The following is a 25,415-nucleotide window of genomic DNA, read 5'->3' as shown; positions in this document are numbered from 1 at the left end:
TTCTCAGTCAGATGCGTCCACCACCCACACCCATTGGGACCCCCGGAGCAGGGTTCTGCCATGGCAGCAGAACAGGGGCTTCCCTTGAGGGAGACATTTCCCAGGGGGGAGGGAAAGGGGGAGAAGCGGTCCAAAGTACCTCTGGGGAACTGAGGCATCCAAAATGCAAATGTGCATGCACGGTGGACTAATAGGTCTGTTGGTCTCGTTCCCAGGAGATCTGCGATGACCCCCAGTTCATTGTTGAAGGAGCCACCCGTACAGACATCTGCCAAGGAGCCTTAGGTAAGTGGTGACATCCAGAGCAAGTTGTGGGGTTGGGTCTACAAGACCGGGGTGAAGGGAGTGACGGTGGCTTCTCTCCCTTTCAGAAGAAGCTTAGTGATTTCCATTTCCAGCTTTCTGAGCTCCTGGAATTTCTTGTCCCCAAAGGTAGCAGTTCTACCCCCAACCCCATGCCAAGCACACCAATGCATATGTACAGGATTGAGGGACTCCTGGGCCCCAGCACTGGGCTAGTTCCTGGGGTTACAAAGATGCTCCCCCGGAAGAATTGAGGAGCTCCTGATTTCAGCCACCAATTGGTCTCTGTATCCTCTGGAGCCAGTGTCACCAGGTGGCCTGTGAAATGGTCAGGGTCTGGGCCGAGGGCCGGGTGGGAGGACACCTCCAGGCCAGTAACAGGTTTAAGATACCAGTGCTCTGAGGTTCAGGGACAGGGGAAGGTGACTCAGTGTGAATGAAGAGAAGACCCTAATGCTCACTGCTGAGAGGAAGTCCAACTACCACAGAGTCTTCAGTGTTTGCAAGACAAGCTCACCATGGTTTCACAACAGTAGGAAGCGGTGTATTTCCTTGTAAAGGCAGTTGGAATGTTTAAGTAAAGCTAACTGGAGTAGCTGAGTGTGAAGGTCTACAACTTTGCTCTCTGAAGGTGAGTTCTGATGTGTTTTTCTGGATATAGTGCTGTCTGTGGATTTGAACCCATAGTCCTCCAACTTTAGTATGAAAGCTACCAAAGAAGTCCCAGTGGGGGCTGGGACTATTATTTAAAATTCTCATAGAATCCACCCTTGATTTATTTTTGTTGATGATAAATATGGGTCTGTAATTGCTTGAGCAGATTATTTGTTCTGGTAAACGAAAAACTTGTTTCCTGCCACCAGTTTCAGCTAGCTCCCCAAACGAGTTCATCTTGTAGTCCCTTTTCTCACTTACCTAGCGGAGATTCTAATACTCATAATAACAACTAATATCGATTGAACATTTACTATGTGCTGGAAATTAAACTGTACTTGAGAAAACGCTAAGGTTTTTTGATAATTCCCATTTTATAGATGAAGATTCCGGGGTCCTAGTAACTTGCTTAAGGTCCCCTGAAGTAGGGACCTGGTGTGCAGATGCATTCAGGCGGGTCCAGGGCTTGTGTGCTTAGCTCCTGAGCTAGACTCCTGAGAAGGAGGCCTGGAAAAGTTCTCACCCCCGAACGGATGTCAGGCAGCTATGTGAATCATTAGGACAGGTACATGGGAGCCCGGTAGGAAATTCCTCTGAGGGAGACCATGACGCAGGACTGGGCAGCAGAACCAAGCTGATTTAAGTTCAGTGCCCAGATTCCTGAGATGCCAGAGCACGTTCTCACCTGCAGAAAGCATGGCTCCCCATTTCCACCTTCTGTCTCCCATTTCCCCCTCTCCCTCCAAAAGAAAGAAGGCCAGGCGTCCCCAGGTGTCTAAGGTGGGTGCTCTGTGGAAATCCATTGTTTAGAGAAGAGGGAAGATAATGGGGCTGGAAGTTGATGGAAACGTCACCCAATCCTGGAGGGCTTTAGAGACTCCAGAGACAAATGTAGCAACTGCCACACCTGTAGTAAACACCACACCTGTACTAAATATCTACTTCAGAGCTTAACAACATCTTCAGAGCCAAATTGCAAGTAATGAATGCCTGATGTAAGTCTTGTTTAAATACTACCAGGCCATCCGGAGAGGAAACAAGCAAAGCTTACGTTCCTGGGGCGGATTTCCCTCCTTGTGCACCAAATCAAATAAAATAGGGTTAAATGTAAGCCTTTTGAAAGTTTCTCAGTAACGGGCCTGTAATTTTTAAGGTGTTTTATACCATGTCGGCCTTTTTTGTTCTCTTGGCCTTTTTATATCGGAGGATCCTGGTTAGATTACAGACTTGGAAATGCCGCTTACTGAACTCTCACCCCGACTGTGACCATCACCAAGTCCTAAGAGGACCAGAAGTTTCAGAGACAGGGGTGTGGCAGTGCCTCCAGCCCATGGAGCCAGAGATGCAAGCTCAGGCTCAGCTTTGTTGGTCAGCTTTGTCGGGAGACTTTGGGCAAGTCTTTTAACTTCCCAGCACTCAGTTTCTTCGAAAACTGAGGAGGAAGGAGGGTGAATGAAGTGACCACGAAGATCCCTGAGATGTGGCATTCAACCACTCAAAGCTGTTCCTCATTCCTGAGGCTGGATTTTGTCTTAAAGCGTCTTTTATCACTAAAATGGAATAGTAACAGAGCCTGATGCTTGTATACAGTACATAACTTGGAGCATTTTTCATCCCATTATCTCCTGTAATCAACTCAGTTCTGAAGTAAATATTTTCACCCCACTATGCAGATAAGAAAACTGAGGCTCAGAGAGGGGAGGTTGCGCATAAATCCACACAGGTAGAAATTGCCAAAGGAATGAATCCTAATCTGATTTAAAATCCTGCCTTCTGACCATTTCTTTGAAACTCTTAACAGAAATTCAGCCTTGTAGGTATTGGAGAGAAGTACACCCTATATTAAAGTGCATGTTAAGTTTTCTACACCAAGAATTTTCGGTATGTGTTTTGACAAAGATAAGCAAGCTGGATTCAAAATGGATATTTCTGTAAACGTAATTTTAAAATCAGCACTTTTAGAGCTAACAGATGCCAAGAATCAGTACGATAGTGTTCCAAAAGGATTTCTTTACAAACATGATAATGGATAAAACAAAATGCTTACAACTACCTACCAGTACAGTCTCATGGAAGGCACTTTGAAATAACTTTCTGCTTTGTTAGTAAAATTCTCTCTCTCTCCAGAGCAGCAGGCATGTTTTAATTTATAAAGACTAACATTCAAAGATAGTGCTGAATTAAATGGTATTTAATATCTAGAAACCATTTTGGACCAAACAGTACGAAGTGTCAGAGTCAACATGTAGCAAATGAAGCTTTTCAATAAACAAGGGTGTAATATGAAAGCTGCTTTTTTAAGAATGAAAGCACATTCCATGTACGTAATGAATTTAAAATAATAAATTGAGGCAAACAGTTGAGGTTTTATTTTTAGAATAGCAAGTTAACTGTAAGTATTTTAATGTTAGTTTTGTTCTCTACGATCTGAGATCATGCTGAAGTGAGAAAAATATCCCCAAACTACAATTTAATTTGGTAAAAGAAAAGCTAAAGACAGTAATTCCAGCTACAATCTTTAGATCACCCTTGTAATGTGTTAATGGGTCCATTTTTCCTGGAATAGCTTAAACTGAAGCAGTTTCCCCTGTTTTGGAGATTTTGTAGTTAATTTCCATTTTGGCTATTGTTTGGAAAAGATGGGCTGTCTGTGTAGATATGAAGTATAGTTTTTCCATAAAACAGATGTTTATTCTGTATTAAAAATACCACTGTACTTGTTTTACACCATTTGTATACATGTGGTGATATTAATGCTGAACTGTAAAATTCAGGAATTAAAATGTGACCCTGTAATTCCATGAAAAAAAAAAATCCTGCCCTCTTTTCATAACCCCATGCTCCCCTCTTTTCATAACCCCATGCTCCCCTCTTTTCATAACCCCATGCTCCCCTCTTTTCATAACCCCATGCTCCCTTGAAGTTGCCGGAAGGCTGTGCTGAGAAATGTGGAGGTGAAGTTCTCAAAGCACTTTCTGTACCAACTTGGCTTTCTGCCCCGAGACTCACTCAGTTCACCAAGTGAAGCTGGGTGGGTGGTATCCTTGGACTTGTATTTTTCTCAAGGCCCTGCCAGCCTCAACTGTGCTGCCCAGCAATGGTTACTCTACAAACTCTACCCACTTTCCCAGAAAGCTCAGCTTTGAAGCATCAGCAAAAGTAATTCAAACCGTGTTTGCGGAACTCTGCTCAGACAATGAGCCATCTGCAGTGCAGAACATAGCTGTGCTAAGAACACTCGGGGAAGAAAAATCTGCCCATCTGGAGGAAGGATTAGAGAGCCAGACTGAGCCTCAGCGGGCTGGCCCTGCGTGAGGCGTGCAGCTAAATGTGGCTCTGTAATTGCCTGGTGGCAAGTGTATTCTTACAGGTGATTGCCACTTGGTATGGCCCCAAGGGGCCCAGATAATTCAAAGACGGCTCCTCTAACCACTGGTAGTTTTCCCTGGGCTGCTGTCAAGCTTTCTCCACTGCCCCCTCCCCCAGCACCTCCCAGCTCACAGGTAAGAGTGGCTGCTACCAGGACTCAAAAGGCCCAGGTCACATGTGCCCACAGACCCCTAACTTCATGGGGGGCAGCCCAAGGCTGCCAAAGCTGTTGAAACGGACACAGCCCCGTTTCACTGTAACCTCACAAATGTCCTCTGGGCCCCCCCAGAAGTGGATGATACTGTCTCTGCCCCTAGAGTCATGCAGACACCAGGTGGGAGGTGTTTGGCTGCATGGCACCCCTCTCCACAGCCCAGCTCAGCAGATTGTGGAGAGAGGGGCCAAGGGCAGGCCGGCGGGGAAAGTATGTTAGAAAACAGAGTTTCCAGACTCTGCTCCCCACACTGCTTACTAACCTGACTTCTCTGAACCTCGATTTCCTCCTATAAAATGTGAATAATAGTAACACTTCTTCCCCAGGGCTGTGGTAAGAAATTATATTAATATAGGCAAAACATACTGGCACAAATTCCAGGGGCAGTGATTGTTATCGAGTCCAGCTATGTGAAAAGGCTCTTTGCCAGATTGTGGAAGAGAGAGAGGAGGATGGGGAAAAGGAAATAAAGCTACTTTGGAAGTCAGATCTTTGTCCCTATAAAGCTCATAATCTCAGTGGAAGTGGAAATTGCAAATCTGAGGCCCGTATTTGGGTAACATCCAGAGTGTAACACCCAGAAGCAAGGAGAAATATTTGGAGATCATAAACATAAAGGGGGCAGAGTCATGCACTTCAACTAAAATTTTTTTTAAGATAGCCGGTGTCTTTTTTATTTTAATAGACTTTATTTTTTAGAACAGTTTTTGATTTACAAAAAAAATTGAGACAACAGTAGCAAGAGTTCCCATGTACTCCACACCCAGTTTTCTCTATTATTAATATTCATTAGTATGATATGCTTGTTGCAATTAATGAGCCAGTGTTGATACATTATTATTAATTAAAATCCATGTTTCATTCCGATTTCCTTTGTTTTTACCTAATGTTCCTGCCCCATTCAAGGACCTCATCTAGGACACCACGTTATACTTGTTCATCACGTCTCCTTCAGCTCCTCTGACTAGGACAGTTTCTCAGTCTTCCCTTGCTTTAATGGCCTGACAGTTTTGAAGGGTACTGGTCAAGTGTTTCCCCTCTACTGGAATTTTTTTAGTCTGTTTTAAAAAAAAACAGCTCTGTACTTTGAAATACTTTCAAACTTACATGCCAGTGACAAAAATAATACAAACCCCATGCAGGGAACTCTCAGCATACCCCTCTCTCCCTAGATACCCAGATCCATCCACTGAACATTTTGCCACATTTTCCATATCATTCCATCTGTCCATTAATCTGGCAGTCCATCTGTCTGCCCTTCCATCTATCTGTCTATCAATCCATTTTCTGAATACAAGTGTGGATTGTATATATCCTGCTCCCTGAATTAATGCTGCCATGTACATATTCTAAACACAAGGATATCCATGTATGTAACCACCTTGCCTGCTGTTATCAAGGCATAATAATTTAATATGAAGCTTACAGTCTACATTCCAATTTTTTCACATACCTCAAAAATGTCCTTCTAGACTTTTTCTTCTCCCTTATTAGATCCTATCTAAGATCACATATTATATTTAATTGCCATTGTCTCTTAAGTTGCTCCTTCCTTTTTTTAAAATTGTGGAAACATATATACTATATAATCCTTCCCATCTCAATCACTACCAAACATACCATTCAGTGGAATTTCTCATCACCCATGCTGTTGTGGTGTCCTCAACACCCTATACCACCCAAAACTTCCTGTTTCCCCCACAGAAACCCTATACCCACCATACATGAAGTCTCCATTTCCCCTACCCCCATCCCTGGCCACCTGCACTCTAAATTCTGCGTGTGAGTTTGTATATTCTCTGATATTTCTTTGTAATTACCACCGGGCTTGAATTTAACATCCTGAATTAGTAACATTCTCGTTTGTTTAATAACAACTTAACTTCAATAGTATACACAAACTATGTTCATGTATCCCTTCGTCTCTCCTCTTTTGAGTAGTTTTTGTCACAAATTCATGTTATACATTATGAGTCCCAAATCATTGATTTATCATTACATTTTATGCATTTGCCTTTTAGAGCCTATAGGAAGTAAAAAATGGAGTTACAAACCAAATATATAGTACTGGTATTTATATTTACCCATGTTATTACTCTCACGGGAGATATTTATTTCTTCATCTGGCTTTTATCTATCTCCTAGTACACTTTCCTTTTAACCTGCTGAATTCCCTTTAGCATCTCTTGTAGGGTTGGTCTAGTGATGACAGACTCCTTTATCTGGGAAGGTCTGAACCTCTTCCTGATTTTTTTTTAACGTTTTTTATTAATTAAAAAAATTAACGTACAAAACATTAAGATATCATTCCATTCTACATATAGAATCAGTAATTCTTAATATCATCACATAGTTGCACATTCATCATTTCTTAGAACATTTGCATTGATTTAGAAAAAGAAACAAAAAGACAACAGAAAAAGAAATAAAATGATAACAGAGAAAAAAAGATTATACATACCATACCCCTTATCCCTCGCTTTCATTTACCACTAGCATTTCAAACTAAATTTATTTTAATATTTGTTCTCCCTATTATTTATTTTTATTCCATATGTTCTACTCTTCTGTTGATATAGTAGCTAAAAGGAGCATCAGACACAAGGTTTTCACATTCACAGAGTCTCATTGTGAAAGCTATATCATTGTTCAATCATCATCAAGAAACATGGCTACTGGAACACAGCTCTACATTTTCAGGCAGTTCTCTCCAGCCTCTCCGCTACATCTTGAACAACAAGGTGATATCTACTTAATGCATAAGAATAACCTCCAGGATAACCTCTCAACTCTGGAATCTCTCAGCCAGTGACACTTAGTCTCATTTCACTCTTCCCCCATTGGTCAAGAAGGTTCTCTCAATCCCTTGATGTTAATTCTCAGCTCATTCTAGGGTTTTTCTCAGTCCCTTGATGCTGAGTCTCAGCTCATTCCAGGATCTTTGTCTCACGTTGCCAGGAAGGTCCACACCCCTGGGAGTCATGTCCCACGCAGAGAGGGGGAGGGTGGTGAGACTGCTCGTCATGTTGGCTGGAGAGAGAGGCCGCATCTGAGCAACAAAAGAGGCTCTCTTGGGGGTGACTCTTAGGCCTAAATTTTAAGTAGACTTGACCTATCCTTTGTGAGGTTAAGTTTCATATGAACAAACCCCAAAAACTGGGGGCTCAGTCTATAGCTTTGGTTGTCCACACTGCTTGTGAGAATATCAAGAATTCAACTTGGGGAAGTTGAATTTCTCCCCACTCTCACCATTCCCCGAAGGGGGCTTGCAAATACTTTTCCAGTCACTGATCAAATCACTCTGGGATTCATTGGGGCATCACTCGGACTCTTCCTGATTTTTGAAAGACAGTTTTGCAAGATAAAGATTTCTTGGTTGGCCATTCTTTGCGTTCACCCCTTTTAATATATAATCCCACTGTCTTTTTGCCTCCATGGTTTCCCAAGAGAAATCAGCACTTAGTCTTATTGAGGTTCCCTTATATGTGACATGTTGCTTCTCTCTTATGCCTTTCAGAATTCTCTATCTTTGGCATTCGACAGTCTGAATATAATATGTTGTGGTATGGGTCTATTTGGGTTTATCCTATGTGGAATTCATTGATCATCTTGGATGTATATTTTCATGTCTGACGTTAAATTTGGGGAGTTTTCAGCTATTATTTCTTTGAGTAGTCTCTGTTCTTTCTCTCTTTTTTCTCTTCCTGAGCCTCCCACAATGTGTATATTGGAACACTTTATGGTATCCTACAGGTTTCTCAGGCTCTGTTCACTTTTCTTCATTCTTTCTCCTATCTGCTCCTCAGTCTAGGTGATTTCAATTGCCTTAGCTTTAACTTTGCTGATTCTTCTTCTGCCAGCTACAATCTGCTGTTGAACCCCACCAGGCAATTGTGATTTCTGTTACCGTGATCTTCAGCTCTGTTTGGTTCCTTTTCATAATTTTCATCTCTCTGTTGATAATGTTTGTGTTTATTTGTTGTTTTCCTGAATTCCTTTAATTCTTTGTCCATGTTTTCCTTGAGTTCTGTGAGAATATTTAGAACCATTTTTTTAAAGTCTTTGTGTGGAATGCCTCAGGTCCAGCCCTCTCATTATTGGTTTCTAATGCTTTCATTTCTCCTTTGCCTTGATTATCACTTACTATTTCTTTGTATGTTTTAAATCTTTTTTTTTTTTGCATGGACAGGTACCAGGAATTGAACCTGGGTCTCTGGCATCTGGCATGGCAGGCGAGAATTCTGCCACTGAGCCACCCTCGCACTGCCCTGTGTTTTGTAATCTTTTGTTGGAACTTGGACATTTTGATATTTTACAGTGTTATTGCTGGATTTTAGATTCTGAGGCATCTGTTCCATAAGCTTGTACCCAGTTAATTTTATGACAGAGCTTTCCTTGAATGCCAAGAGCTAGAAGAGAAAAAAAAGAAAACTCCTTTCCCAGTCTTTGCACATTGTCCTGAGCAAGCACTCTCTTTCAGAACTTATCCATAAAATGAGTTTAGAGAACAGCTCCAGGCCAAAACGTAAAGGAGCCCTGGAGCTACCTGCACATGCACCTTTTCTTGGACATACCTGTGCAGCCCTAGGAATTTCCCCACTTACATGAATACAAATGTCCTCTCTTTCCTAGGAAACAGTTTCCTTATGGTCCAGACACTGCAGTAAATGTCCTACAGCTAGCAATCTCTTGCCCCAGGCAGCCACTTGACTACTCTCCCAGTGTTTAATAGAAGAGCTCTGTGAGCCGCCTTCTACACACAAGGAAAGTTCAGGCTGCCACCAGAGATATTAGGTCAGACATATGTGCTCCCAGTATATGCACAAGGATTATTCTGCTCCCTTGGAACTAGGACCAGGAATACACGCTGGGAGCACAGAGCTGGTGAAGGGTTGGGAAGAGGCCAACCAGGACTCCTAGAAATCCTACCACTTTTTTTTTTTTTTTTTTTTTTGGGCGGGGGGGTGCATGGTCCAGGAATCGAACCCGGGTCTCCTGAATGAAAGGTGAGCATTCTACCACTGAACTACCTGTGCACCCAAGTTTCTATCACTTTTAAGTAGCTTTTTCTTGATTCAGCACTTGCCTTGTCACTACAATCTTTTGACTTTTCTGGAGCTTTGAGAAACATGTTTCTGCAGCACTTGCTGGTTGTTCAGAACTTCTGTGGGGGATGGAACCTTGAAGCATCTCACTCAGCCAACTTGATTGGGGCAGTACATCCCCTCTATTAGAGTTTTCAGGTAGCTTTCAAAAAATAGTTAAAAAAAAAAAAAAAAGATTGGAAAATAGGTATTAGTTGGTTTGATTGAGAAAGTAAATCCTTTCCTTTTCTTTAAAGCAATGCTTCATCACTAGCTGCAGTGCCACCCTTACCACCCAGCCCCTTCCAACCTCCTGGAGCAAGTGTTGTGTCTGTGTGTGAAGTGTCATTTCATCTCAGCGCCTCTTCTGAGGTTAAATGAATGTTCTCTCCCAGCTTTTCCCAGTAGCTACTGCCCATGTTCCCAGCTCCTTCCCTTGCTGTGCCATCACAAGGGCAGGGATGAAGCTCTCACCTGCTATTTTGCTCAGGCCCTGCCCTGACTGGCCCCAGCCTTGGCAGTCACACAGTGGGCCTCTAGCCTCATTGATGCCTGAAGGACAAATTTCTCCTTGGCTGCTCCTGCTTCTGGGAACCATCTCGGTAAGAATCTCCCTTCTCTTCCATACACTTTCCTCTGAAGCCGCAGGGGTGCAGAAGGTGTAGCCAAGGTTCCAGCCTCCTGCCCATGGCCTCTGAGTCAGGGTGGCTTTTTGCTTATCAAGGTGCTGTACAAATTTCTCATTGGCTTCCTGTGGCCGGGGCCAGGCCACATCCCGTGTGGCCTCAAATCTTAGATGAGAGGGTCAGATGAGCCTTTCCTAATGCCCACTACTCCCAACAGCCTTTGACTCTAGGATCTGTTACCCACCATGGCAGCTGCTGTTCACCTCTACATAGGCAGCTTCAGCTCTATTATTTGTGGACAATAACATCTCCCCTCTGAGGTCAGCATCAGCCACTCAGTAGTATCAGCCACAAAAGAGCTCCCATCTTGAGGATTCCTGCAATGAAGGGCCTTGTGTTCTATGAGTTCTGGTGGCATCTTGGCCAGCCGTACTAAGTGGACAATGAAGCCCTGTATTGAGGGTGGTCAGCACCATGTGCACCTGGCCTGGAAAGAAATGGCCTGGTCACCAGGTGTGCTGTGAGACAGACTCTAGGCCAGCGTTGTCCAGTAGAATGGTTTTTACAATGATGAAAATGTCCTATATCTGTACCGTCTGATTTGGTAACCTCTAGCCACATATGGCTATAGAGCACATGAATTGTGACTAATGCCACTGAAGAACTGAATTTCTAATTCAATTTAATTTAATTGTAAATATATATATATTTTTTTGCATGGGCAGACACTGGGAATCGAATCCAGGTGTCCAGCATGGCAGGCAAGAACTCTGCCTGCTGAGCCACCATTGCCTGTCCAATTTAATTGTAATTTTAATAGCCACATGTGACCAGTGGCTGCTGGGTTAGACAGCATAGCCTTATTTGGGTCTTGGGATCCTAGCTCCCATCAGTCGCTCTCCACAGGGTGGGAGAGCACAGAGTCAAGCAAGGCACATCAATCAATACGTATCAGTATCAGAGTTAAGAGCAAGGACTTGGGCATCCGTCTGTCAGGGGTTGAACTCTTGACTCTGTCACTTACTAGCTCTGTCACTTTGGGTAAATTGCTGTCTTCTTCAAAGCTAAGTTACTTCATCCATAAACTGGGGAATAGTAATAGTACCCACCTTAGAGGGTTGTAAGGATAAAATGAAATAATGCATGTAAAGTGCAACACACCAGAGGCTGACACATAGTAAAAGCCTAATAAATGCAAGTGGAAGGCCTTTGGGGAGAGAATGTCACTGGAGTAGAGAATTACGAAATGTGTTTAGAAAGGTGAGATGGAGCCAGATTATGGAGGGTCTTGAATACTTTGACTGGGTTCCAGCTTTAGCACTTTACATGGAAAACCACTGAAATTTGGGGAAGAGTTGTGACATAGGAGAAGGCAATGTTTGGGAGAAAGTCCAAGAAACTTGGTTTTTCTCCCAACCCCAATAGGGGTCATCCATGGCCTTTCTTTCTGGTCCTCTCCCCAGGGGGCCAGAGGGCCCTTTCCTCCATAAGCTTGGGCGCTTTCCACTCAGCAACATGCTTGCATCCATGTACCTCTATGATTTTCAGACATAAGAATCCACTTACCCATCTGTGAAATGGTAACAGTGGTGGCATTTGCTTCCTTCTTTCCACAAGGTGGAGAACTCTGAAACCAACTGACTGAGAGGCCCAGGACCTCTTACAGTTTCCCCATCTCTCTGGGGATTAGGGTCAGAGTGAGAAAATCACCAACATTTGTGCTTGTTGGCCAATTCACTATATGATCTTTCTCCCGCCTTCTGCTACCCCAGCCACAGGGGGACCTTTTCTCTTTAGTTCAGCACTGTAATTGCAGAAAATCAAGGAAAATAGGTATTGTTCCCTGCCCCCCTGCCCCCGTTCCTCCAGAAGTTGAGGGAGGAGCATCCTTGAGGAGTAGAAATTTAGGACTGGAGTTGGCAGTTCAGGGCAAGTCTCCACCTCCTCTTCTCCTCTGTGATGGCAGCAGCAACTAGGGGGAGTGGGGTTGGCGTTGACCTCCTGGTGGGAAGGCAGCCACAGAAAGCTTCCTCCTCTGGAGTGCTGGTGAGAAAACTCAGCAGGAGTGACAGTTCAGAGCCACGGGAACTGGGGTGCAAAGCTGAAGTCTGCAACTGGCTGCTCCCTCGTGGTCCAGAGGTAGGTCGGCCACCTCCCTTCCCAGAGCCCTGCAGCTGCCACCGAAATTCAGAGCAGGAAAGTGTGAGCAGCAGGCCTCAGCTTCCTTGCCTGCCCTTTTCCCAGAGGTGGAGCATCGGGAAAGGGAAGGCAAAGGAAACACTTCCTTGGGATCCTTTACCCTTGCTCCTGGTTCTGATGTAGTTTATAGAGGCCCAGGACCTCCATATCGTTAAGGGTTGGGATGTGAGTCACTCCTGAGATCTTTATCCCCTTCTCTCCTAGCCGCTGGTGTCAATGAAAAGTGGTAGTGCATGTGTGGGGAGTTCCAGTTTGGAGATATGCTTTTCTGGGCTGCTGCCAGACCGTGAAATGAGTAACATAAGTGGAGTTATCACTGTGACTCATCAGCCACCATCTCAGGCTGGCTTGCTAGCAGGGTGTCCACTTCCTCTAGAGAACCCCCTCCCTGCTCAGCTCCCGAGGGGGACTGTCCCTATTTGGCTTTTCAAGAGGGTGGTTCCTTCCGCTGCCTTCAAAAGCGAAGCCTCGCAGCTGCCTGAGAGTATATCTTATTTCCTCCCTGGGCTGCTGGGAGCTGAACTTTCCCGCTGAGAGATCCATCCCTTGAGGGCAGGTACCTGGCCTCAATTAAATGCATTGCCTCGATGTAACCATTGATCATTTATCTAGCCGTCACCATGGAAAGCAAAGGGACAGACTACTAATGGAATGGGACCCAGGACAAGCAAGATTTGAGATAGAGCAGGATTTCCCAACCTTGGCACTGATATTTCAGGCTGGTTAATTCTCTGTTGAGGGTTGGGGCGGGGCTTGTCCTCCGTATTGTGGGATGTTGTGCAGCAGACACACTGGCATCTCGTGGGATCAGGCCAGGGATGCTGTACAGCATCCTAGTTTGACAACCGATCCTAGTGTGACAATCAGAAATGTCCCTAGACAGCGCCAAATGTCCCCTGGGGGACAAAAAATGGTCGCAGTTGAAGAACCACTGATCTAGAGGAAGAGTCAGGGAGAGATAAGGAAACACCAAGTAGAGGGGCACAGAAGGGATCATCGAGCATCCAGGGCACAGAATGCCGGCATTGGTGCAGGGAGGCAGCCAGTGAGGAGAGGATCCTAAAATGGGAGGTGGGAAAATACTATCAGCTGTCATTAGTCAGTAAATTGCTGGAGGCAAAGTCCACAGGCTTTCCAGTCTTGCTTCAGCCTAACCCCAGCCACGGTCATGAGTGAACAGCATAAGAAAGGAGAAAACAGAGTCAGGGCGGCAGCCTTGCTGGGATGTCTGATGTTGTGGGAGAGGAGCTCCGCCCCCTGCCAACCAGCCCCAGGAGTCGCTACACAAAGGAAGGAGATGGGGCCCTCCCCTGCTTTGTGGAAAAAGCATCCTTGATGGCAAAGGCCTGTTGTCTCCTCAGCTTCCCATTCCAGGCACCGGTCCAGAGCCCTCTTCAGGAGGGCATGGAGTGCACCTGGGATCCAGGGATGCCCTGGGGACCCTGGAATGCCTGGGCACACTGGGCCCCTTGGCACAGACACCCAGGCACTGGCATCTGTCCATGTGGATTTGTGTTTCTGCTGGGGTCCCCATAGGGGGAGTCTCTGGTAGCTGCTGCACCTTATGGTCCCTGGATCAAAGTTCTGACTCCCAGGCACAGATTTCTGGAAGGTCCCCGTATTGCTGTACCTGGGTCTGTTGTGTAACAAACCACCCTAAACTTAATGGATAATTATCCTTATCCCTCACGGTTCTGAAGGGTACCTGGGCTCAGCTGGGTGACTCGCAGGGCCTCTCCCCTGGCTGTGGCTAGACAGGGGCTAGGTCAGGGGTCCCCCGAAGCCTCCCTCCCCCTATGTCTGGTGCCAGGGCTGGGAAGACGCAGGGTGAGCAGGACGCGTGCGTGCACACACACGTGTGTGTGTGTGTGTGTGTGTGTGTGTGTGTGTGTGTGTGTGTGTGTGAGAGAGAGAGAGAGAGAGAGAGAGAGAAAGAAAGAGAGAGCGCGCACTTTAACCAGCCTTAGAAATCCCATGGCATCTGAATTGACACAGACAGGGACCTGGCAAGGTTCAAGGGGAGGGGACAAGGAATCTCCCTCTTGATGGGGAGTGGCAAGGTTCTGGAAGAGCATGCGAAAACAGAGATATTGTTGAGGCCATTTTGCCACCGTTCCTCCCCTTTGGATAAGGCATGTGGTCCTTTACTAGTGTATGTCCGAAGGCTGCTTCCAGCTCGCTGGGCCAGTCAAACCAGCTCAGGACTCCATTCAACTGCCAGGCATTCTTGAGACCCCTTGCTGGGCCCAGGGGCCCTGGAGGCCCAGGCCAGACAGTTGTCTCCCCTGTCTCCTTCGTTCAGCTTATTGTGTGGCTACTACAGGCAGAGCAAAAGAAAACAAAACACAGTCTTTTCTCTACATAAAACTCTTGCTTCTGCTTCCCCTCCCCACATCCAGCCAGTCCTCTCCATTCTAGGCCCTTCATTCATCTCCAAGTCCCCTCTGCCTCCTATTCCCCCATTGCTCAAGGGCAGACCTTAATTCTCACGTGCACCCCAGGTGCTCTGGGTACCCACCTGTGTCCTGTCCTTTTTGATCATTCGTGCCAGAAGTCCTGCCCTCAGGGGTCACATGGCCCAGTGGTGGAAACAGTCGATCAAATGGGCAAATATGAGTTTGATTGGGCCGTGATAGGGTCAGGTGGAGTGCAGTGTGAGAACACAGGAGGGAGCACAGGGGTGGCACTGAGTCCCTGAGGATGACTGGAGGGAGGGGGGCAGACAAAGAGGAGAGGGACGGAAGGGAGGGGAAGCAGCAGGGGGAAGGGCAAGGTGGGGAAGGGGGAGGGAGTTTAGAGTTAAGAGAGGTGTGTGTGTGTGTGTGTGTGTGTGTGTGTGTGTTTGGATTCACTGAACATCTGCCCCACTGGGGCTGTACCAGGACTTAGGCAAACGAGACCCATGTCCATCACAGCTTTTGGGAAGGTCCAAAGGCACACAAGCCTCCTTTCATGGAAAAAGGACAGCAATAGAGGAAGGTGAAGAAGGAGAAAACATGCAACAAATATTATGCTCGTCTCAGTAAATATTATGCTCAGCTCTTGGGAAAACTGCCAGCAGGCACAAGTATTAGTAACCCCCCCCCCACACTCCACACCCCCAGGATGGGGCCCAGCAGCTGCGGCCCTTGCACAGAGCTGACCTCCATGGCATGGGCAGAGGCTGGGGAGCAGAGTTCTGGAAACTTACTGACATGGCCCTGTGTGAATTCATCTGCCCCCCGCCCTCCGGGGGCCAGAAGCTTAAAGGAGCCATTCATTGGGGTATTTGGGAGAGCTGTGTCCTCAGAGGAGGGCCCGGGTGGGTGTGTCACTGGCTGCGGTCCTCTGAGTCTGGCATGGGAGGGAAGGCTGTGCTCTCCCGCGGCAGGAGAGGGCAGGAGGAGGGCAGGAAGAGGGCAGATAGTGGCAGAGCTAGCCCAGCTAGAGAGTTACTCCCCTGAAGATAATTAAACCTTTTATTAAAGTACGACCAGGTTGTCTAAGTGAAGAAGCTCTGTTTAACGCTCCAAAAATCTGATTCAAACCACCTTTTAAAAACAATAATAGGGCGGTGCAATGGTGGATCAGTGGCAGAGTTCTCATCTGCCATGCCAGAGACCTGGGTTCAATTCCCGGCCTATCCATGTAAAAAAAAAAAAAAAAGTAATAATAATAATAAACTTTTTTTACAGCAGCTTTAGGTTGACAGAAAAATTGCAGCGCGAGCACAGCGGGTTCCCTTGAACTCCCCACACTTAGTTCCCCCTGTTATTAACATTTTGCATTAGGGTAGTACTTTTGTTACAACAGATCATTAATATTGTTGCATTATTACTGACTGAAGTCCTTCTCTCCCATTAGGGCCCACTCTTAGTATATGTAGTTCTATGAGTTTTGAACAATGGGTCATATGCAGCCGCCATTATGGTGTTGTGCAGAATAGTTTCACTGCCCTAAAAATACCTAGGGCTCCATCTCTTCATCCCTCCCTCCCCCTGAACCTCTGCAACCACTGATCTTTTTACTGCCTTTGAAGGTTTGCTTTTCCAGCTAACCGCCTTTTCCTGAGCAAATTAGAAGGGGAGGGGAAGTCTGAGCTTGAGGGGGATTCCCTGGAGGCCCAGGGTAAAGTGACTTCCCCACCACAGTGAGCCTCACCCTTCCCAGGGCAAGCTTGCCAAATGTGGCCAGTGTCTGGCACATGACACTGCCTGCAGTCAAGACTTCACCTCATTTGGGTGGCAATTTCCTCACCTATAAAATTAGGAAAAGGTAACAGCAAACACAGACACTGCTCTAAGTGCTTTGCATATTTTCTCCCATTTAATTCTCAAGTGTGCGGTAGTTTTCTATCATTATCCCCGTTTTGCATGTGAGGGTACTGAGGCACAGAAGAGTGGTTTGTCCGGGATCAGAGGCAGGATTTGAACTCTGTGTTCTGGCTCTCCTGTTCCTAATACCTGGGGTGAGGGTGGGAGAGAATCCTGACTGCCCTCCCTGGAAAATGTATATATTCACACAATTGCTTAATGTGCACAGTTCACTGTGTCCCCCACCTGTGGAGCCCATCCCTGAACCCCAGTTTACCGCTATCGAGCCTTACCCTGTGTAGATCAAGGGCATTTCCCAGGCCATGCCTCTCTGGTTTTGTGATTTCCTGAAGGCAGGCGTGGCTGTGGGTGCCCGCGGGGCGTTTGCGCTGAGCCGGGCAGCCTGGGAATGGCCAGCAGAAGCGCCCCAGCAGGCCTGGGCACTGGGCCTCCGAGGCTCTCAGCCTACCGGGCCAGGGTGGAATGGGGATGGGGGCGGGAGCCTGCCTGCCCTGTTGGCTTGGCCCCCTAGCTCAGGGCTGGCCCAGAGGGGGCCTGAGCCGCCAATGTTGACCAGCCCCTGGGAGAGGGGAGAGGGGAGAGAAGGAGAACACAGCCGTGGGGAGGAAGCAGGGAGAGGCTGGGCTGGAGGGACAAACCCCGCCAAAGGGGGATGAGAGGGCAGCCAAGAGCCTAGACTCCCGGAGAAGCTGGGGGAAGGTAATGGTCTCTGGGCAGATACCTCCTGGTGCTGGAATGCAGAGATGTGTGGGAAGGTGAGAAAAGCCAGTGAGGTCTGGTCTTTGAGGAAACTGGCGTGAACTCAGCCTCCAGTGAGACACACGTTTTACTTGGATCAGGATCCATGTGTCGTATTTCTCAGTGCCGACCTAAGTAAAGATGAAGGGGGCAAGTCTGACTTTCACAGCCTGGACCCACTCCCCTTGGGTGACTTCCTCTCCCCAGGGCTGGCTTGCCACCTCCCCAGCCAAGCTCCAGTCTCCCAAAAGCCCCCTCACCCATCTCCCCCCATATACGCTTTGAGGTATTTCCAGTTCAGGGCATTTAAATACTAAGGGCCCCTTTCCCACAGGTATTTAAATTCCAAGTTTGAACTCTAAGTATGGGAAGAGAGGCTCTTTGTTCTGTTACAGAAATTAAGATTAGAAATGGTAGAGGTTTTGTGGAGGAAGGGCAGGATGCCTCTGAAATCCCATCCTGAAGGCAGCCCCTACTCAAGGAAGCAGGAGGCTGGGGTGGTAAACCAGGAGGGTTTTCCTAGATAGGAAGCACAGCGGACAGCCTCTTCTCCCTCTACCCCCAGGCTCTCAGGCCTGAGCTGGCTGAGTGTCTTCCAGGACAGAAAGCAGAGGACGGACGCTTATCTGGGTGGGAGGGAGCCCTGATGTGGGAATGGTCAGGCCATCGAGCCTGCGGTCAGTGTCTGCTGGGTGACTCGGGAGCCGTGGGCACGGCCCAGACAAGCGTCCATCTTGAGGCCAGGAGCAGCCTGCTGAAAGGAGCCAATTTCTTCCCCTCAGGAGACACACGGAATCTCTCCAAAGGACGGCCTGTATGGCCCAGCTCAGACACTTATCCTTGACCATGTCCAGCTAGACAGGCCAGAGCAGGCTGTCTGAAGACTGTGTCAGGCTCCCACGTAAGAAAAAGATAGAGGTGGTGAGCCAGAGCTCTAGAGTGGGCTCAGCAGAGTTAGTTACTATTTACATATGTCTCACCTCGTTCAACAAAAAATTTCAGGCCTAACTTTTTTAATGCATACAATAAAACCATGTACCATAAAGGAAAACAATCAGTTCCAAAGAAAAGAAAAACCAGAAAGAAGAGGGTATTAAAACCTAGAGAGAAAAAAATAATAAGGGATGCATGCTGTGAAAAGAACTTCATAGCTGCTAAAGGTGGGTCCCACATTCAGCACTTGTCATAAAGCATTCTCACTGCTCCCCCAGGCAAGGTCGGCTTCTGAGCAGCCAGTGTCCTGGAGAACCCCCAGATGACCCTTCACTACCTAATCCAGCATTCCAGTGGGCACCATGACACCAGCTATGTAGGATGTCCACAAGAAAGTTTCCAAGGTCAAATAAGTTTGGGAAACATGCATGTTCTAGCTAGCTAGCTGCTGGAATGCAATATACCAGAAACAGAATGGCTTTTTAAAAGGGAAATTTAATAAGTTACTAGTTAACAGTTCTAAGACTGAGAAAATGTCCCAATTAAAACAAGTCTATAGAAATGTCCAATCAAAGGCATCCATCCAGGGAAAGATCAGGGTTTCTCTCTCAAGTGAGAAGGCACATGGCGAACACCGTCAGTGTTCCTCGCTCATCTGGAAGGGCACGTGGCGAACACAGCATCATCTGCCAGCTTCTTCTCCTGGCTTCCTGTTTCGGGAAGCTCCCCGGGAGGAATTTTCCTTCTTCATCTCCAAAGGTCACTGGCTGGTGGACTCTGCTTCTCGTGGCTATGTCATTCTGCTCTGCTCTCTCTGAATCTCCTTCATTCTCCAAAATGTTTCCTCTTTTATAGGACTCCAGAAACTTATCAAGACCCACCCAAAAGCGTAGAGACATGTCATCACCTAATCCAGTTTAACAACCACTCTTGATTAAATCACATCATCCAGGGAGATGATCTAATTATAGTTTCGGGCATACAGTATTGAATAGGGATTATTGTGCCTTTATGAAATGGGATTTTGATTAAAACATGGCTTTTCTAGGAGACATACATCCTTTCAAACCAGTGCAATGCATATTATACTCCATTCTCCCTGTCTCTGGTAGAATCACAATAGTCACTATATATTTATTTAGCATTTGAAAAGCTCTGAGAAGCCTCTTGTTAGCTTTGCATTTCCCAAACTGAACTGATCATGGAACTCACTTCTCTTCTTGAGGAATTAGTACAAAACACACTTTAGAGAAAAAGTAACTGAATTGGTTGTTGATCTTATTGAATATAGACCAATTTTTAATGGATGACCTCAAGCAAAAATAATAACTCATTTTAAAATAATATTAGGCTCTTCTCTTTTTTTTTTGGCCGTTTTATTGAGATATATTCATATACCATACAATTCATCCTAAGTATATAAACAAAGTGGCTGATAAAGTGGTTCACAGTACCATCATATAGCTGTGCATTCATCACCACACTCAATTGTAGATGTAGAACATTTAGAACATTTCCATTACTCAAAAAAACCCCACAAAACCCCAAAGCATCCCATACCCGTTATCCCTCCCCCCACCATTATTGACCCCTAGCATTGGTGTGATACATTTATTACTGCTCATGAAAGAACGTTACAATACTACTGTTAACTGTTCATAGTTTGCATAAGTTGTATCTTTTCCCGTACACCACCCTATTATTAACATCTTGTAATAGTGACGTACATTTGTTCTAGTTCATGGAAGAACATACTTTTATTTGTTATTATCAACCACAAGCCTCATGGACAACAGGGTTCACAATATTATCCGGGCCCATGTTTTATTCTCTACCTTTCCTTCTAATGGCATGCACAACCCGAAACTTGCCCTTCCAACTACAATCACACCCATAATTCAGTGCTATTAATTACACCCACAATTATGTGCTACCATCACCTCTGTCCATTTCCAAATGTTTACAATCAATCCAATGAAAAATTCTGTACAAATTAGGCATCAGTTCCTCGTTCCCAACCTTCATTCTCTCTCCTGCTAACCTGAACTCTAGATTTTTAACTCCATGAGTTTTGTTCATTATAACTAGTTCGTATTAGTGAGACCATACAATATTTGTTCTTTTGTGTTTTGCTTATTTCACTTAACATAATGCTCTCAAAGTTCATCCATGTTGTTGCATGCATCAAGACTTCATTCCTTCTTACGGCTGAATAATGTTCCTCTGTGTGTTTATATCACACTTGGTTTAGCCGCTCATCAGTTGATGGACACCTGGGTGGGTTGTTTTCATCTTTTGGCAGTTGTGAATAGTGCTGCTATCAACATCAGTGTGTAAATGTCTGTTTGCATCCCTGCTTTGAATTCTTGGGTATATACCTAGGTAGCAGGATTGCCAGATCATATTTAGCTTCCTGAGGAACTGCCAAACCACAACAAGCTGTCTTCCACAACAGCTGTACTATTGTACGTTCCCACCAGTAGTGAATTAGTGTTTCTCTTTCTCCACATCCTCTCTACCACATGCAGTTTCTTGTTTCTTTAATAGTGGCTGTTCTAATCAGTGTGAATGGTGGTATCTCATCTTCGTTTTGATTTGTATTTCCTAATAGCTAGTGAAGCTGAACATCTTTTTCATGTGCATTTTAGCCATTTATATTTCTTCTTTGGAAAAATGTCTATTCCTGTCTTTTGCACATTTTTATTAGGATGATTGTTCTTTTTATTGTTAAGTTGTAGAATTTCTTTGTATATTCTGGTTATCAAATTTTTATCAGATATATGGTTTCCAAATATTTTCTCCCATTGAGTCAGCTGCTTTTTCACCCTTTTGATGAAGTTCTTTGGAACACAGAAGTATTCAAATTTGAGAAAGTCTCATTTATCTGTTTTTTTCTTTCATTGCTTATGCTTTGGGTATAAGGTCTGAGAAAGCACCACCCATCACTAGATCTTGAAGATGCTTCCCTACATTTTCTTCTAGGATTTTTATGGTACTGGCTCTCATATTTAGGTCTTTGATCCATTATGAGTTCATTTTATATAGGGTGTGAGATAGGGGTCCACTTTCACTCTTTTGTAATTGCATTTCCAGTTCTCCCAGCACCATTTATTGAAGAGATTGGTCTGTCCCAGTGAGTGGACTTGGGAGCCTTGTCAAAAATTAATTGACCATAGATCTGAGGGTCTATTTCTGGACTCTAAATTTTATTCCATTGATCAAATACGTCTCTATTTATGCCAGTACCATGCTGGGGATTTTGTTTTCTTTTTTTTAATTCATGATTTTAAAGAAAATATATATCTGTTATTGATAAATTTTTGCAGACATACATTGCATACATAGTGTACAATCAGTGGCTCACAGTATCATCACATAGTTGTGTATTCATCACCATGATCTTTTCTTTAACATTTGCATCTCTCCAGCAAAAGAAATAAAAAAAAACTCCTATATAACACCCCTTACTCCTCCCTCTCTTTGAACACCAGTATTTCCATCTACCCAATTTATTTTACGCTTTTTCCCCATTATTTATTTATTTTTAATTCATATTTTTTTTACTTATCTGTCCATAACCTGGATAAAAGAAGCAACAGATACAAGGCTGTTGTAAAAATCAGTAACATTGTAAAAATCATATCTTTATACAGTCATCTTCAAGAATCAAGGCTACTGGAGTACAGTTCAGCAGTTTCAGGTACTTCCCACCAGCCACTCCAATACACCATAAACTAAAAAGGGATATCTACAGAATGCATAAGAATAACCTCCAGAATAACCTCTCGACTCTGTTTGAAATCTCCTGGCCACTGAAAATTTATTTTGTCTCATTTCTCTCTTCCCCCTTTTGTTCAAAAAGGATTTCTCAGTCCTATGATGCCAGGTCCTGGCTCATCCCAGGATTTCTGTCCCACATTGCCAGGGAGATTTACACCCCTGGGAGTCATGTCCCAAGTAGCGAGGGAGAAGGCAGTGAGTTCACCTGCTGAGTTGGCTTAGAGAGAGAGGCCACATCTGAGCAACAAAAGAGGTTCTCTGGGGTGACTCTTAGGCCTAATTTTAAGTAGGCTTAACCTATCCTTTGCAGGAATAAGTATCATAGGGGCAAACCCCAAGATTGAGCACTCAGTATTGATTTGGTTGTCCCCACTGCTTGCAAGAATATCAGAAATTCTCCAAATGGGGAAGTTGAATATTTCCTCTTTTTTCCCCAGTCCCCCAAGGGAACCTTACAAATACTTCTTTACTCACTGTCCAAATTACTCTGGGATTATCAGGCATCACACTAACCTGGACAAACCAACAAGATATCAAGCCCTATTCAAGATTGAATAGGGTACTGAACATGTACTTGGTGTTCAGCTAGACTGATCATACAATTTAAATTAGGAAATGTACTATACAAAATATAAATTTTGCACCAAATAAACATCTCTCCTTTTGGTCTCGCACAGAAGTTGAAGTTTTAAAATATAATATCATCCTTTACCCTGTACTATGGTTTACCTAGTCTTATCCAGATCAGTTTCATTCATATCTCTACTCAAAGTCTGATCACTTTTTCAACTTTTAAACAGTTCCTGTATGGGGGACTGCTGACGTTCACAGCTTCAGAGCTCTCCCTCTAAGTCTCAAGTGTCACATAAATACTGAAGTTTCTGGGAATAACCAGCTTATAAACAAACAGCTCACTATCTCAGAATTTAGAAATAACAGGTACAACTCCTGAATATATTTGACTGCTGTAAGAACTTACAATCTAGGACCCTTTACAGCAGTTCCCAACCCGATAACCCATGTTCCTGACTTCAGTTCACCAAGTTTTTAAATTGTAGTTAGTCTATATGATTGAGGTATGATAATATTTGTCTTTTTGTTACTGACATTTCATTCAACATACAGTCCTGAAAGTTCATACACCTAGTTGCATGCCTCAGTACCATGCTGTTTTGACCAGTATAGCTTTATAATATATTTAAAGTCAGAAAGTGTGAGTCCTCCCACTTCATTCTTCTTTTCCAAGATGTTTTTAGCTATTTAAGGCCCTTTACCCTTCCAAATAAATTTGATAATTAGCTTTTCCATTTCTGCAAAGTAGGCTGTTGGAATTTTGATTGGTATTCATTGAATTTGTAGATCAGTTTGGGTAGACTTGACATTTTAATGACATTTAGCCTTCCAGTCCATGAACATAGAATGTACTTCCATTTATTTAGGTCTTCTTTGATTTCTTTTAACAATGTTTTACAGTTTTCTGAATATGAATCATTTCAATCCTTGGTCAAGTTTATTCCTAGATATTTTATTCTTTTAGTTACTTTTGTAAATGGAATTTTTCCTGATTTCCTCCTCAGATACTATTATGGAAACACTACTAATTTTTGCATGTTGATCTTGTATACTGCCACTTAGTTGAACTCGTTAATTAGCACTAGCTTTGTCATGGATTTTGGGGGGATTTTCTAAAAACAGGATCATATTGTCTGCAAATAGTGAAAGTTTTACTTCTTCCTTTCAGATTTGTTTGCCTTTTATTTCTTTTTCTTGCCTAATTGTTCTAGGTAGAACTTCTAGCTCAATGTAGAATAACAGTGATGATAATGGGCATCCTTGTCTTGTTCCCCATCCTGGAGGGAAAGCTTTCAGTCTCTTATCATCGAGTATGATGTTAGCTGTGGGTTTTTCATTTCCTTTATCATGTTGAGAAAATTCCCATCAATTCCTCCTTCTCGAAATGTTTGTATCAAGAAAGGGTACTGGATTTTGTCAAATGCCTTTTCTGCATCAATTGAGATGATCATGTGGTTTTTCCTCTTCGATTTGTTAATGCAGTTTACTACATTGATTGATTTTCTTGTACTGAACCACCCTTGCATACTTGGGATAAAACCCACCTGATCATGATATATAATTATTTTAATTTGCTGTTGGATTCAATTTGCTGGTATTTTGTTGAGGATTTTTGCACATATATTCATTAGAGAAATTGGTTTGTAATTTTTCTTTCTTGGTAGTCTCTATCAGGCTTTGGTATTAAGGTGATGTTGGCTTCACAGAATGAGTTAGGTGGTGTTCTCTCCTCTTCTGTGTTTTGGAAGAGTTTGAGCAGGATTGGTATTAATTCTTCTTGGAATGAAGAAGTCATCTTGTACCAGACTTTTCTTTGTTGGGAAGTTTTTGATGACTGGTTCAATCTCTTTTCTAGTGATTTGTCTTCTATTTCTTCTTGAGTCAGTGTAGGTTGTTCATGTGTTTCTAGGAAATTGTCCATTTCATTTACATTATCTAATTTGTTGGCGTACAGTTGTTCATAGTATCATTTTATGATTTTTTTTATTTTTATGGGGTCAGTGGTTATGACCCTCCTTTCATTTCTGATTTTATTTATTTGTATCTTCCCTCTTTTGATCTTTGTTGGTCTAGCTAATGGTTTGCCAATTTTATTGATCTTCTCCAAGAACCAGCTTTTGGTTTTATTGATTCTCACTATTGTTGTTGTTCTCAATTTTTTTATTTCCACTCTGATGTTTGTTATTTCTTTCCTTCTGCTTGCTTTGGGATTAGTTTGCTGTTCTTTCTCTAGTTGCACTAGGTGTTCAGTGAGGTCTTTAATTTTAGCCCCTTCTTCCTTTTTAATATAGGCATTTAGGGCCATACATTTCCCTCTCAACCCCGTCTTTGCTGCATCCCATAAGTTTTGATATGTTCTGTTCTCGTTTGATTCCTCTTGAGATATTCACTAATTTCTCTTGCAGTTTCTTCTTTGACCCACTAATTGTTGATGTGTTAACCCCCATGTATCTGTGAATTTTCCATTTCTCTGGCGATTACTGATTTCCAGCTTCATTCCCTTATGATCAGAGAAAGTGCTTTGTATAATTTCAATCTTTTTAAATTTTAGTAGGACCTGTTTTGTGTCCCAGCATGTAGTCTATCCCAGAGAATGTTCCATGAGCACTTGAGAATAATGTATATCCTG

At 44.1% G+C, this 25,415-nt stretch overlaps 1 protein-coding gene across 2 annotated transcripts in view; it reads left to right on the top strand.

The window, feature by feature from the left end:
* Window positions 1-25,415, top strand: part of CAPN2 (calpain 2) — a 70,774-nt gene that overhangs the window by 4,645 nt on the left and 40,714 nt on the right. For both annotated transcript variants that reach the window (XM_077149147.1, XM_077149148.1), the window contains exon 2: window positions 216-285. In XM_077149147.1, the coding sequence (XP_077005262.1) occupies window positions 216-285 (70 nt within the window). The remainder of the gene's footprint in view (window positions 1-215; window positions 286-25,415) is intronic.

Source organism: Tamandua tetradactyla, chromosome 2 (assembly GCF_023851605.1).
Source record: "Tamandua tetradactyla isolate mTamTet1 chromosome 2, mTamTet1.pri, whole genome shotgun sequence".
In the NCBI taxonomy this organism is placed as follows: Eukaryota; Metazoa; Chordata; class Mammalia; order Pilosa; family Myrmecophagidae; genus Tamandua; species Tamandua tetradactyla.
Note: the sequence above shows the minus strand (reverse complement) of the source record. Positions and strands in the feature narration are given on the sequence as shown.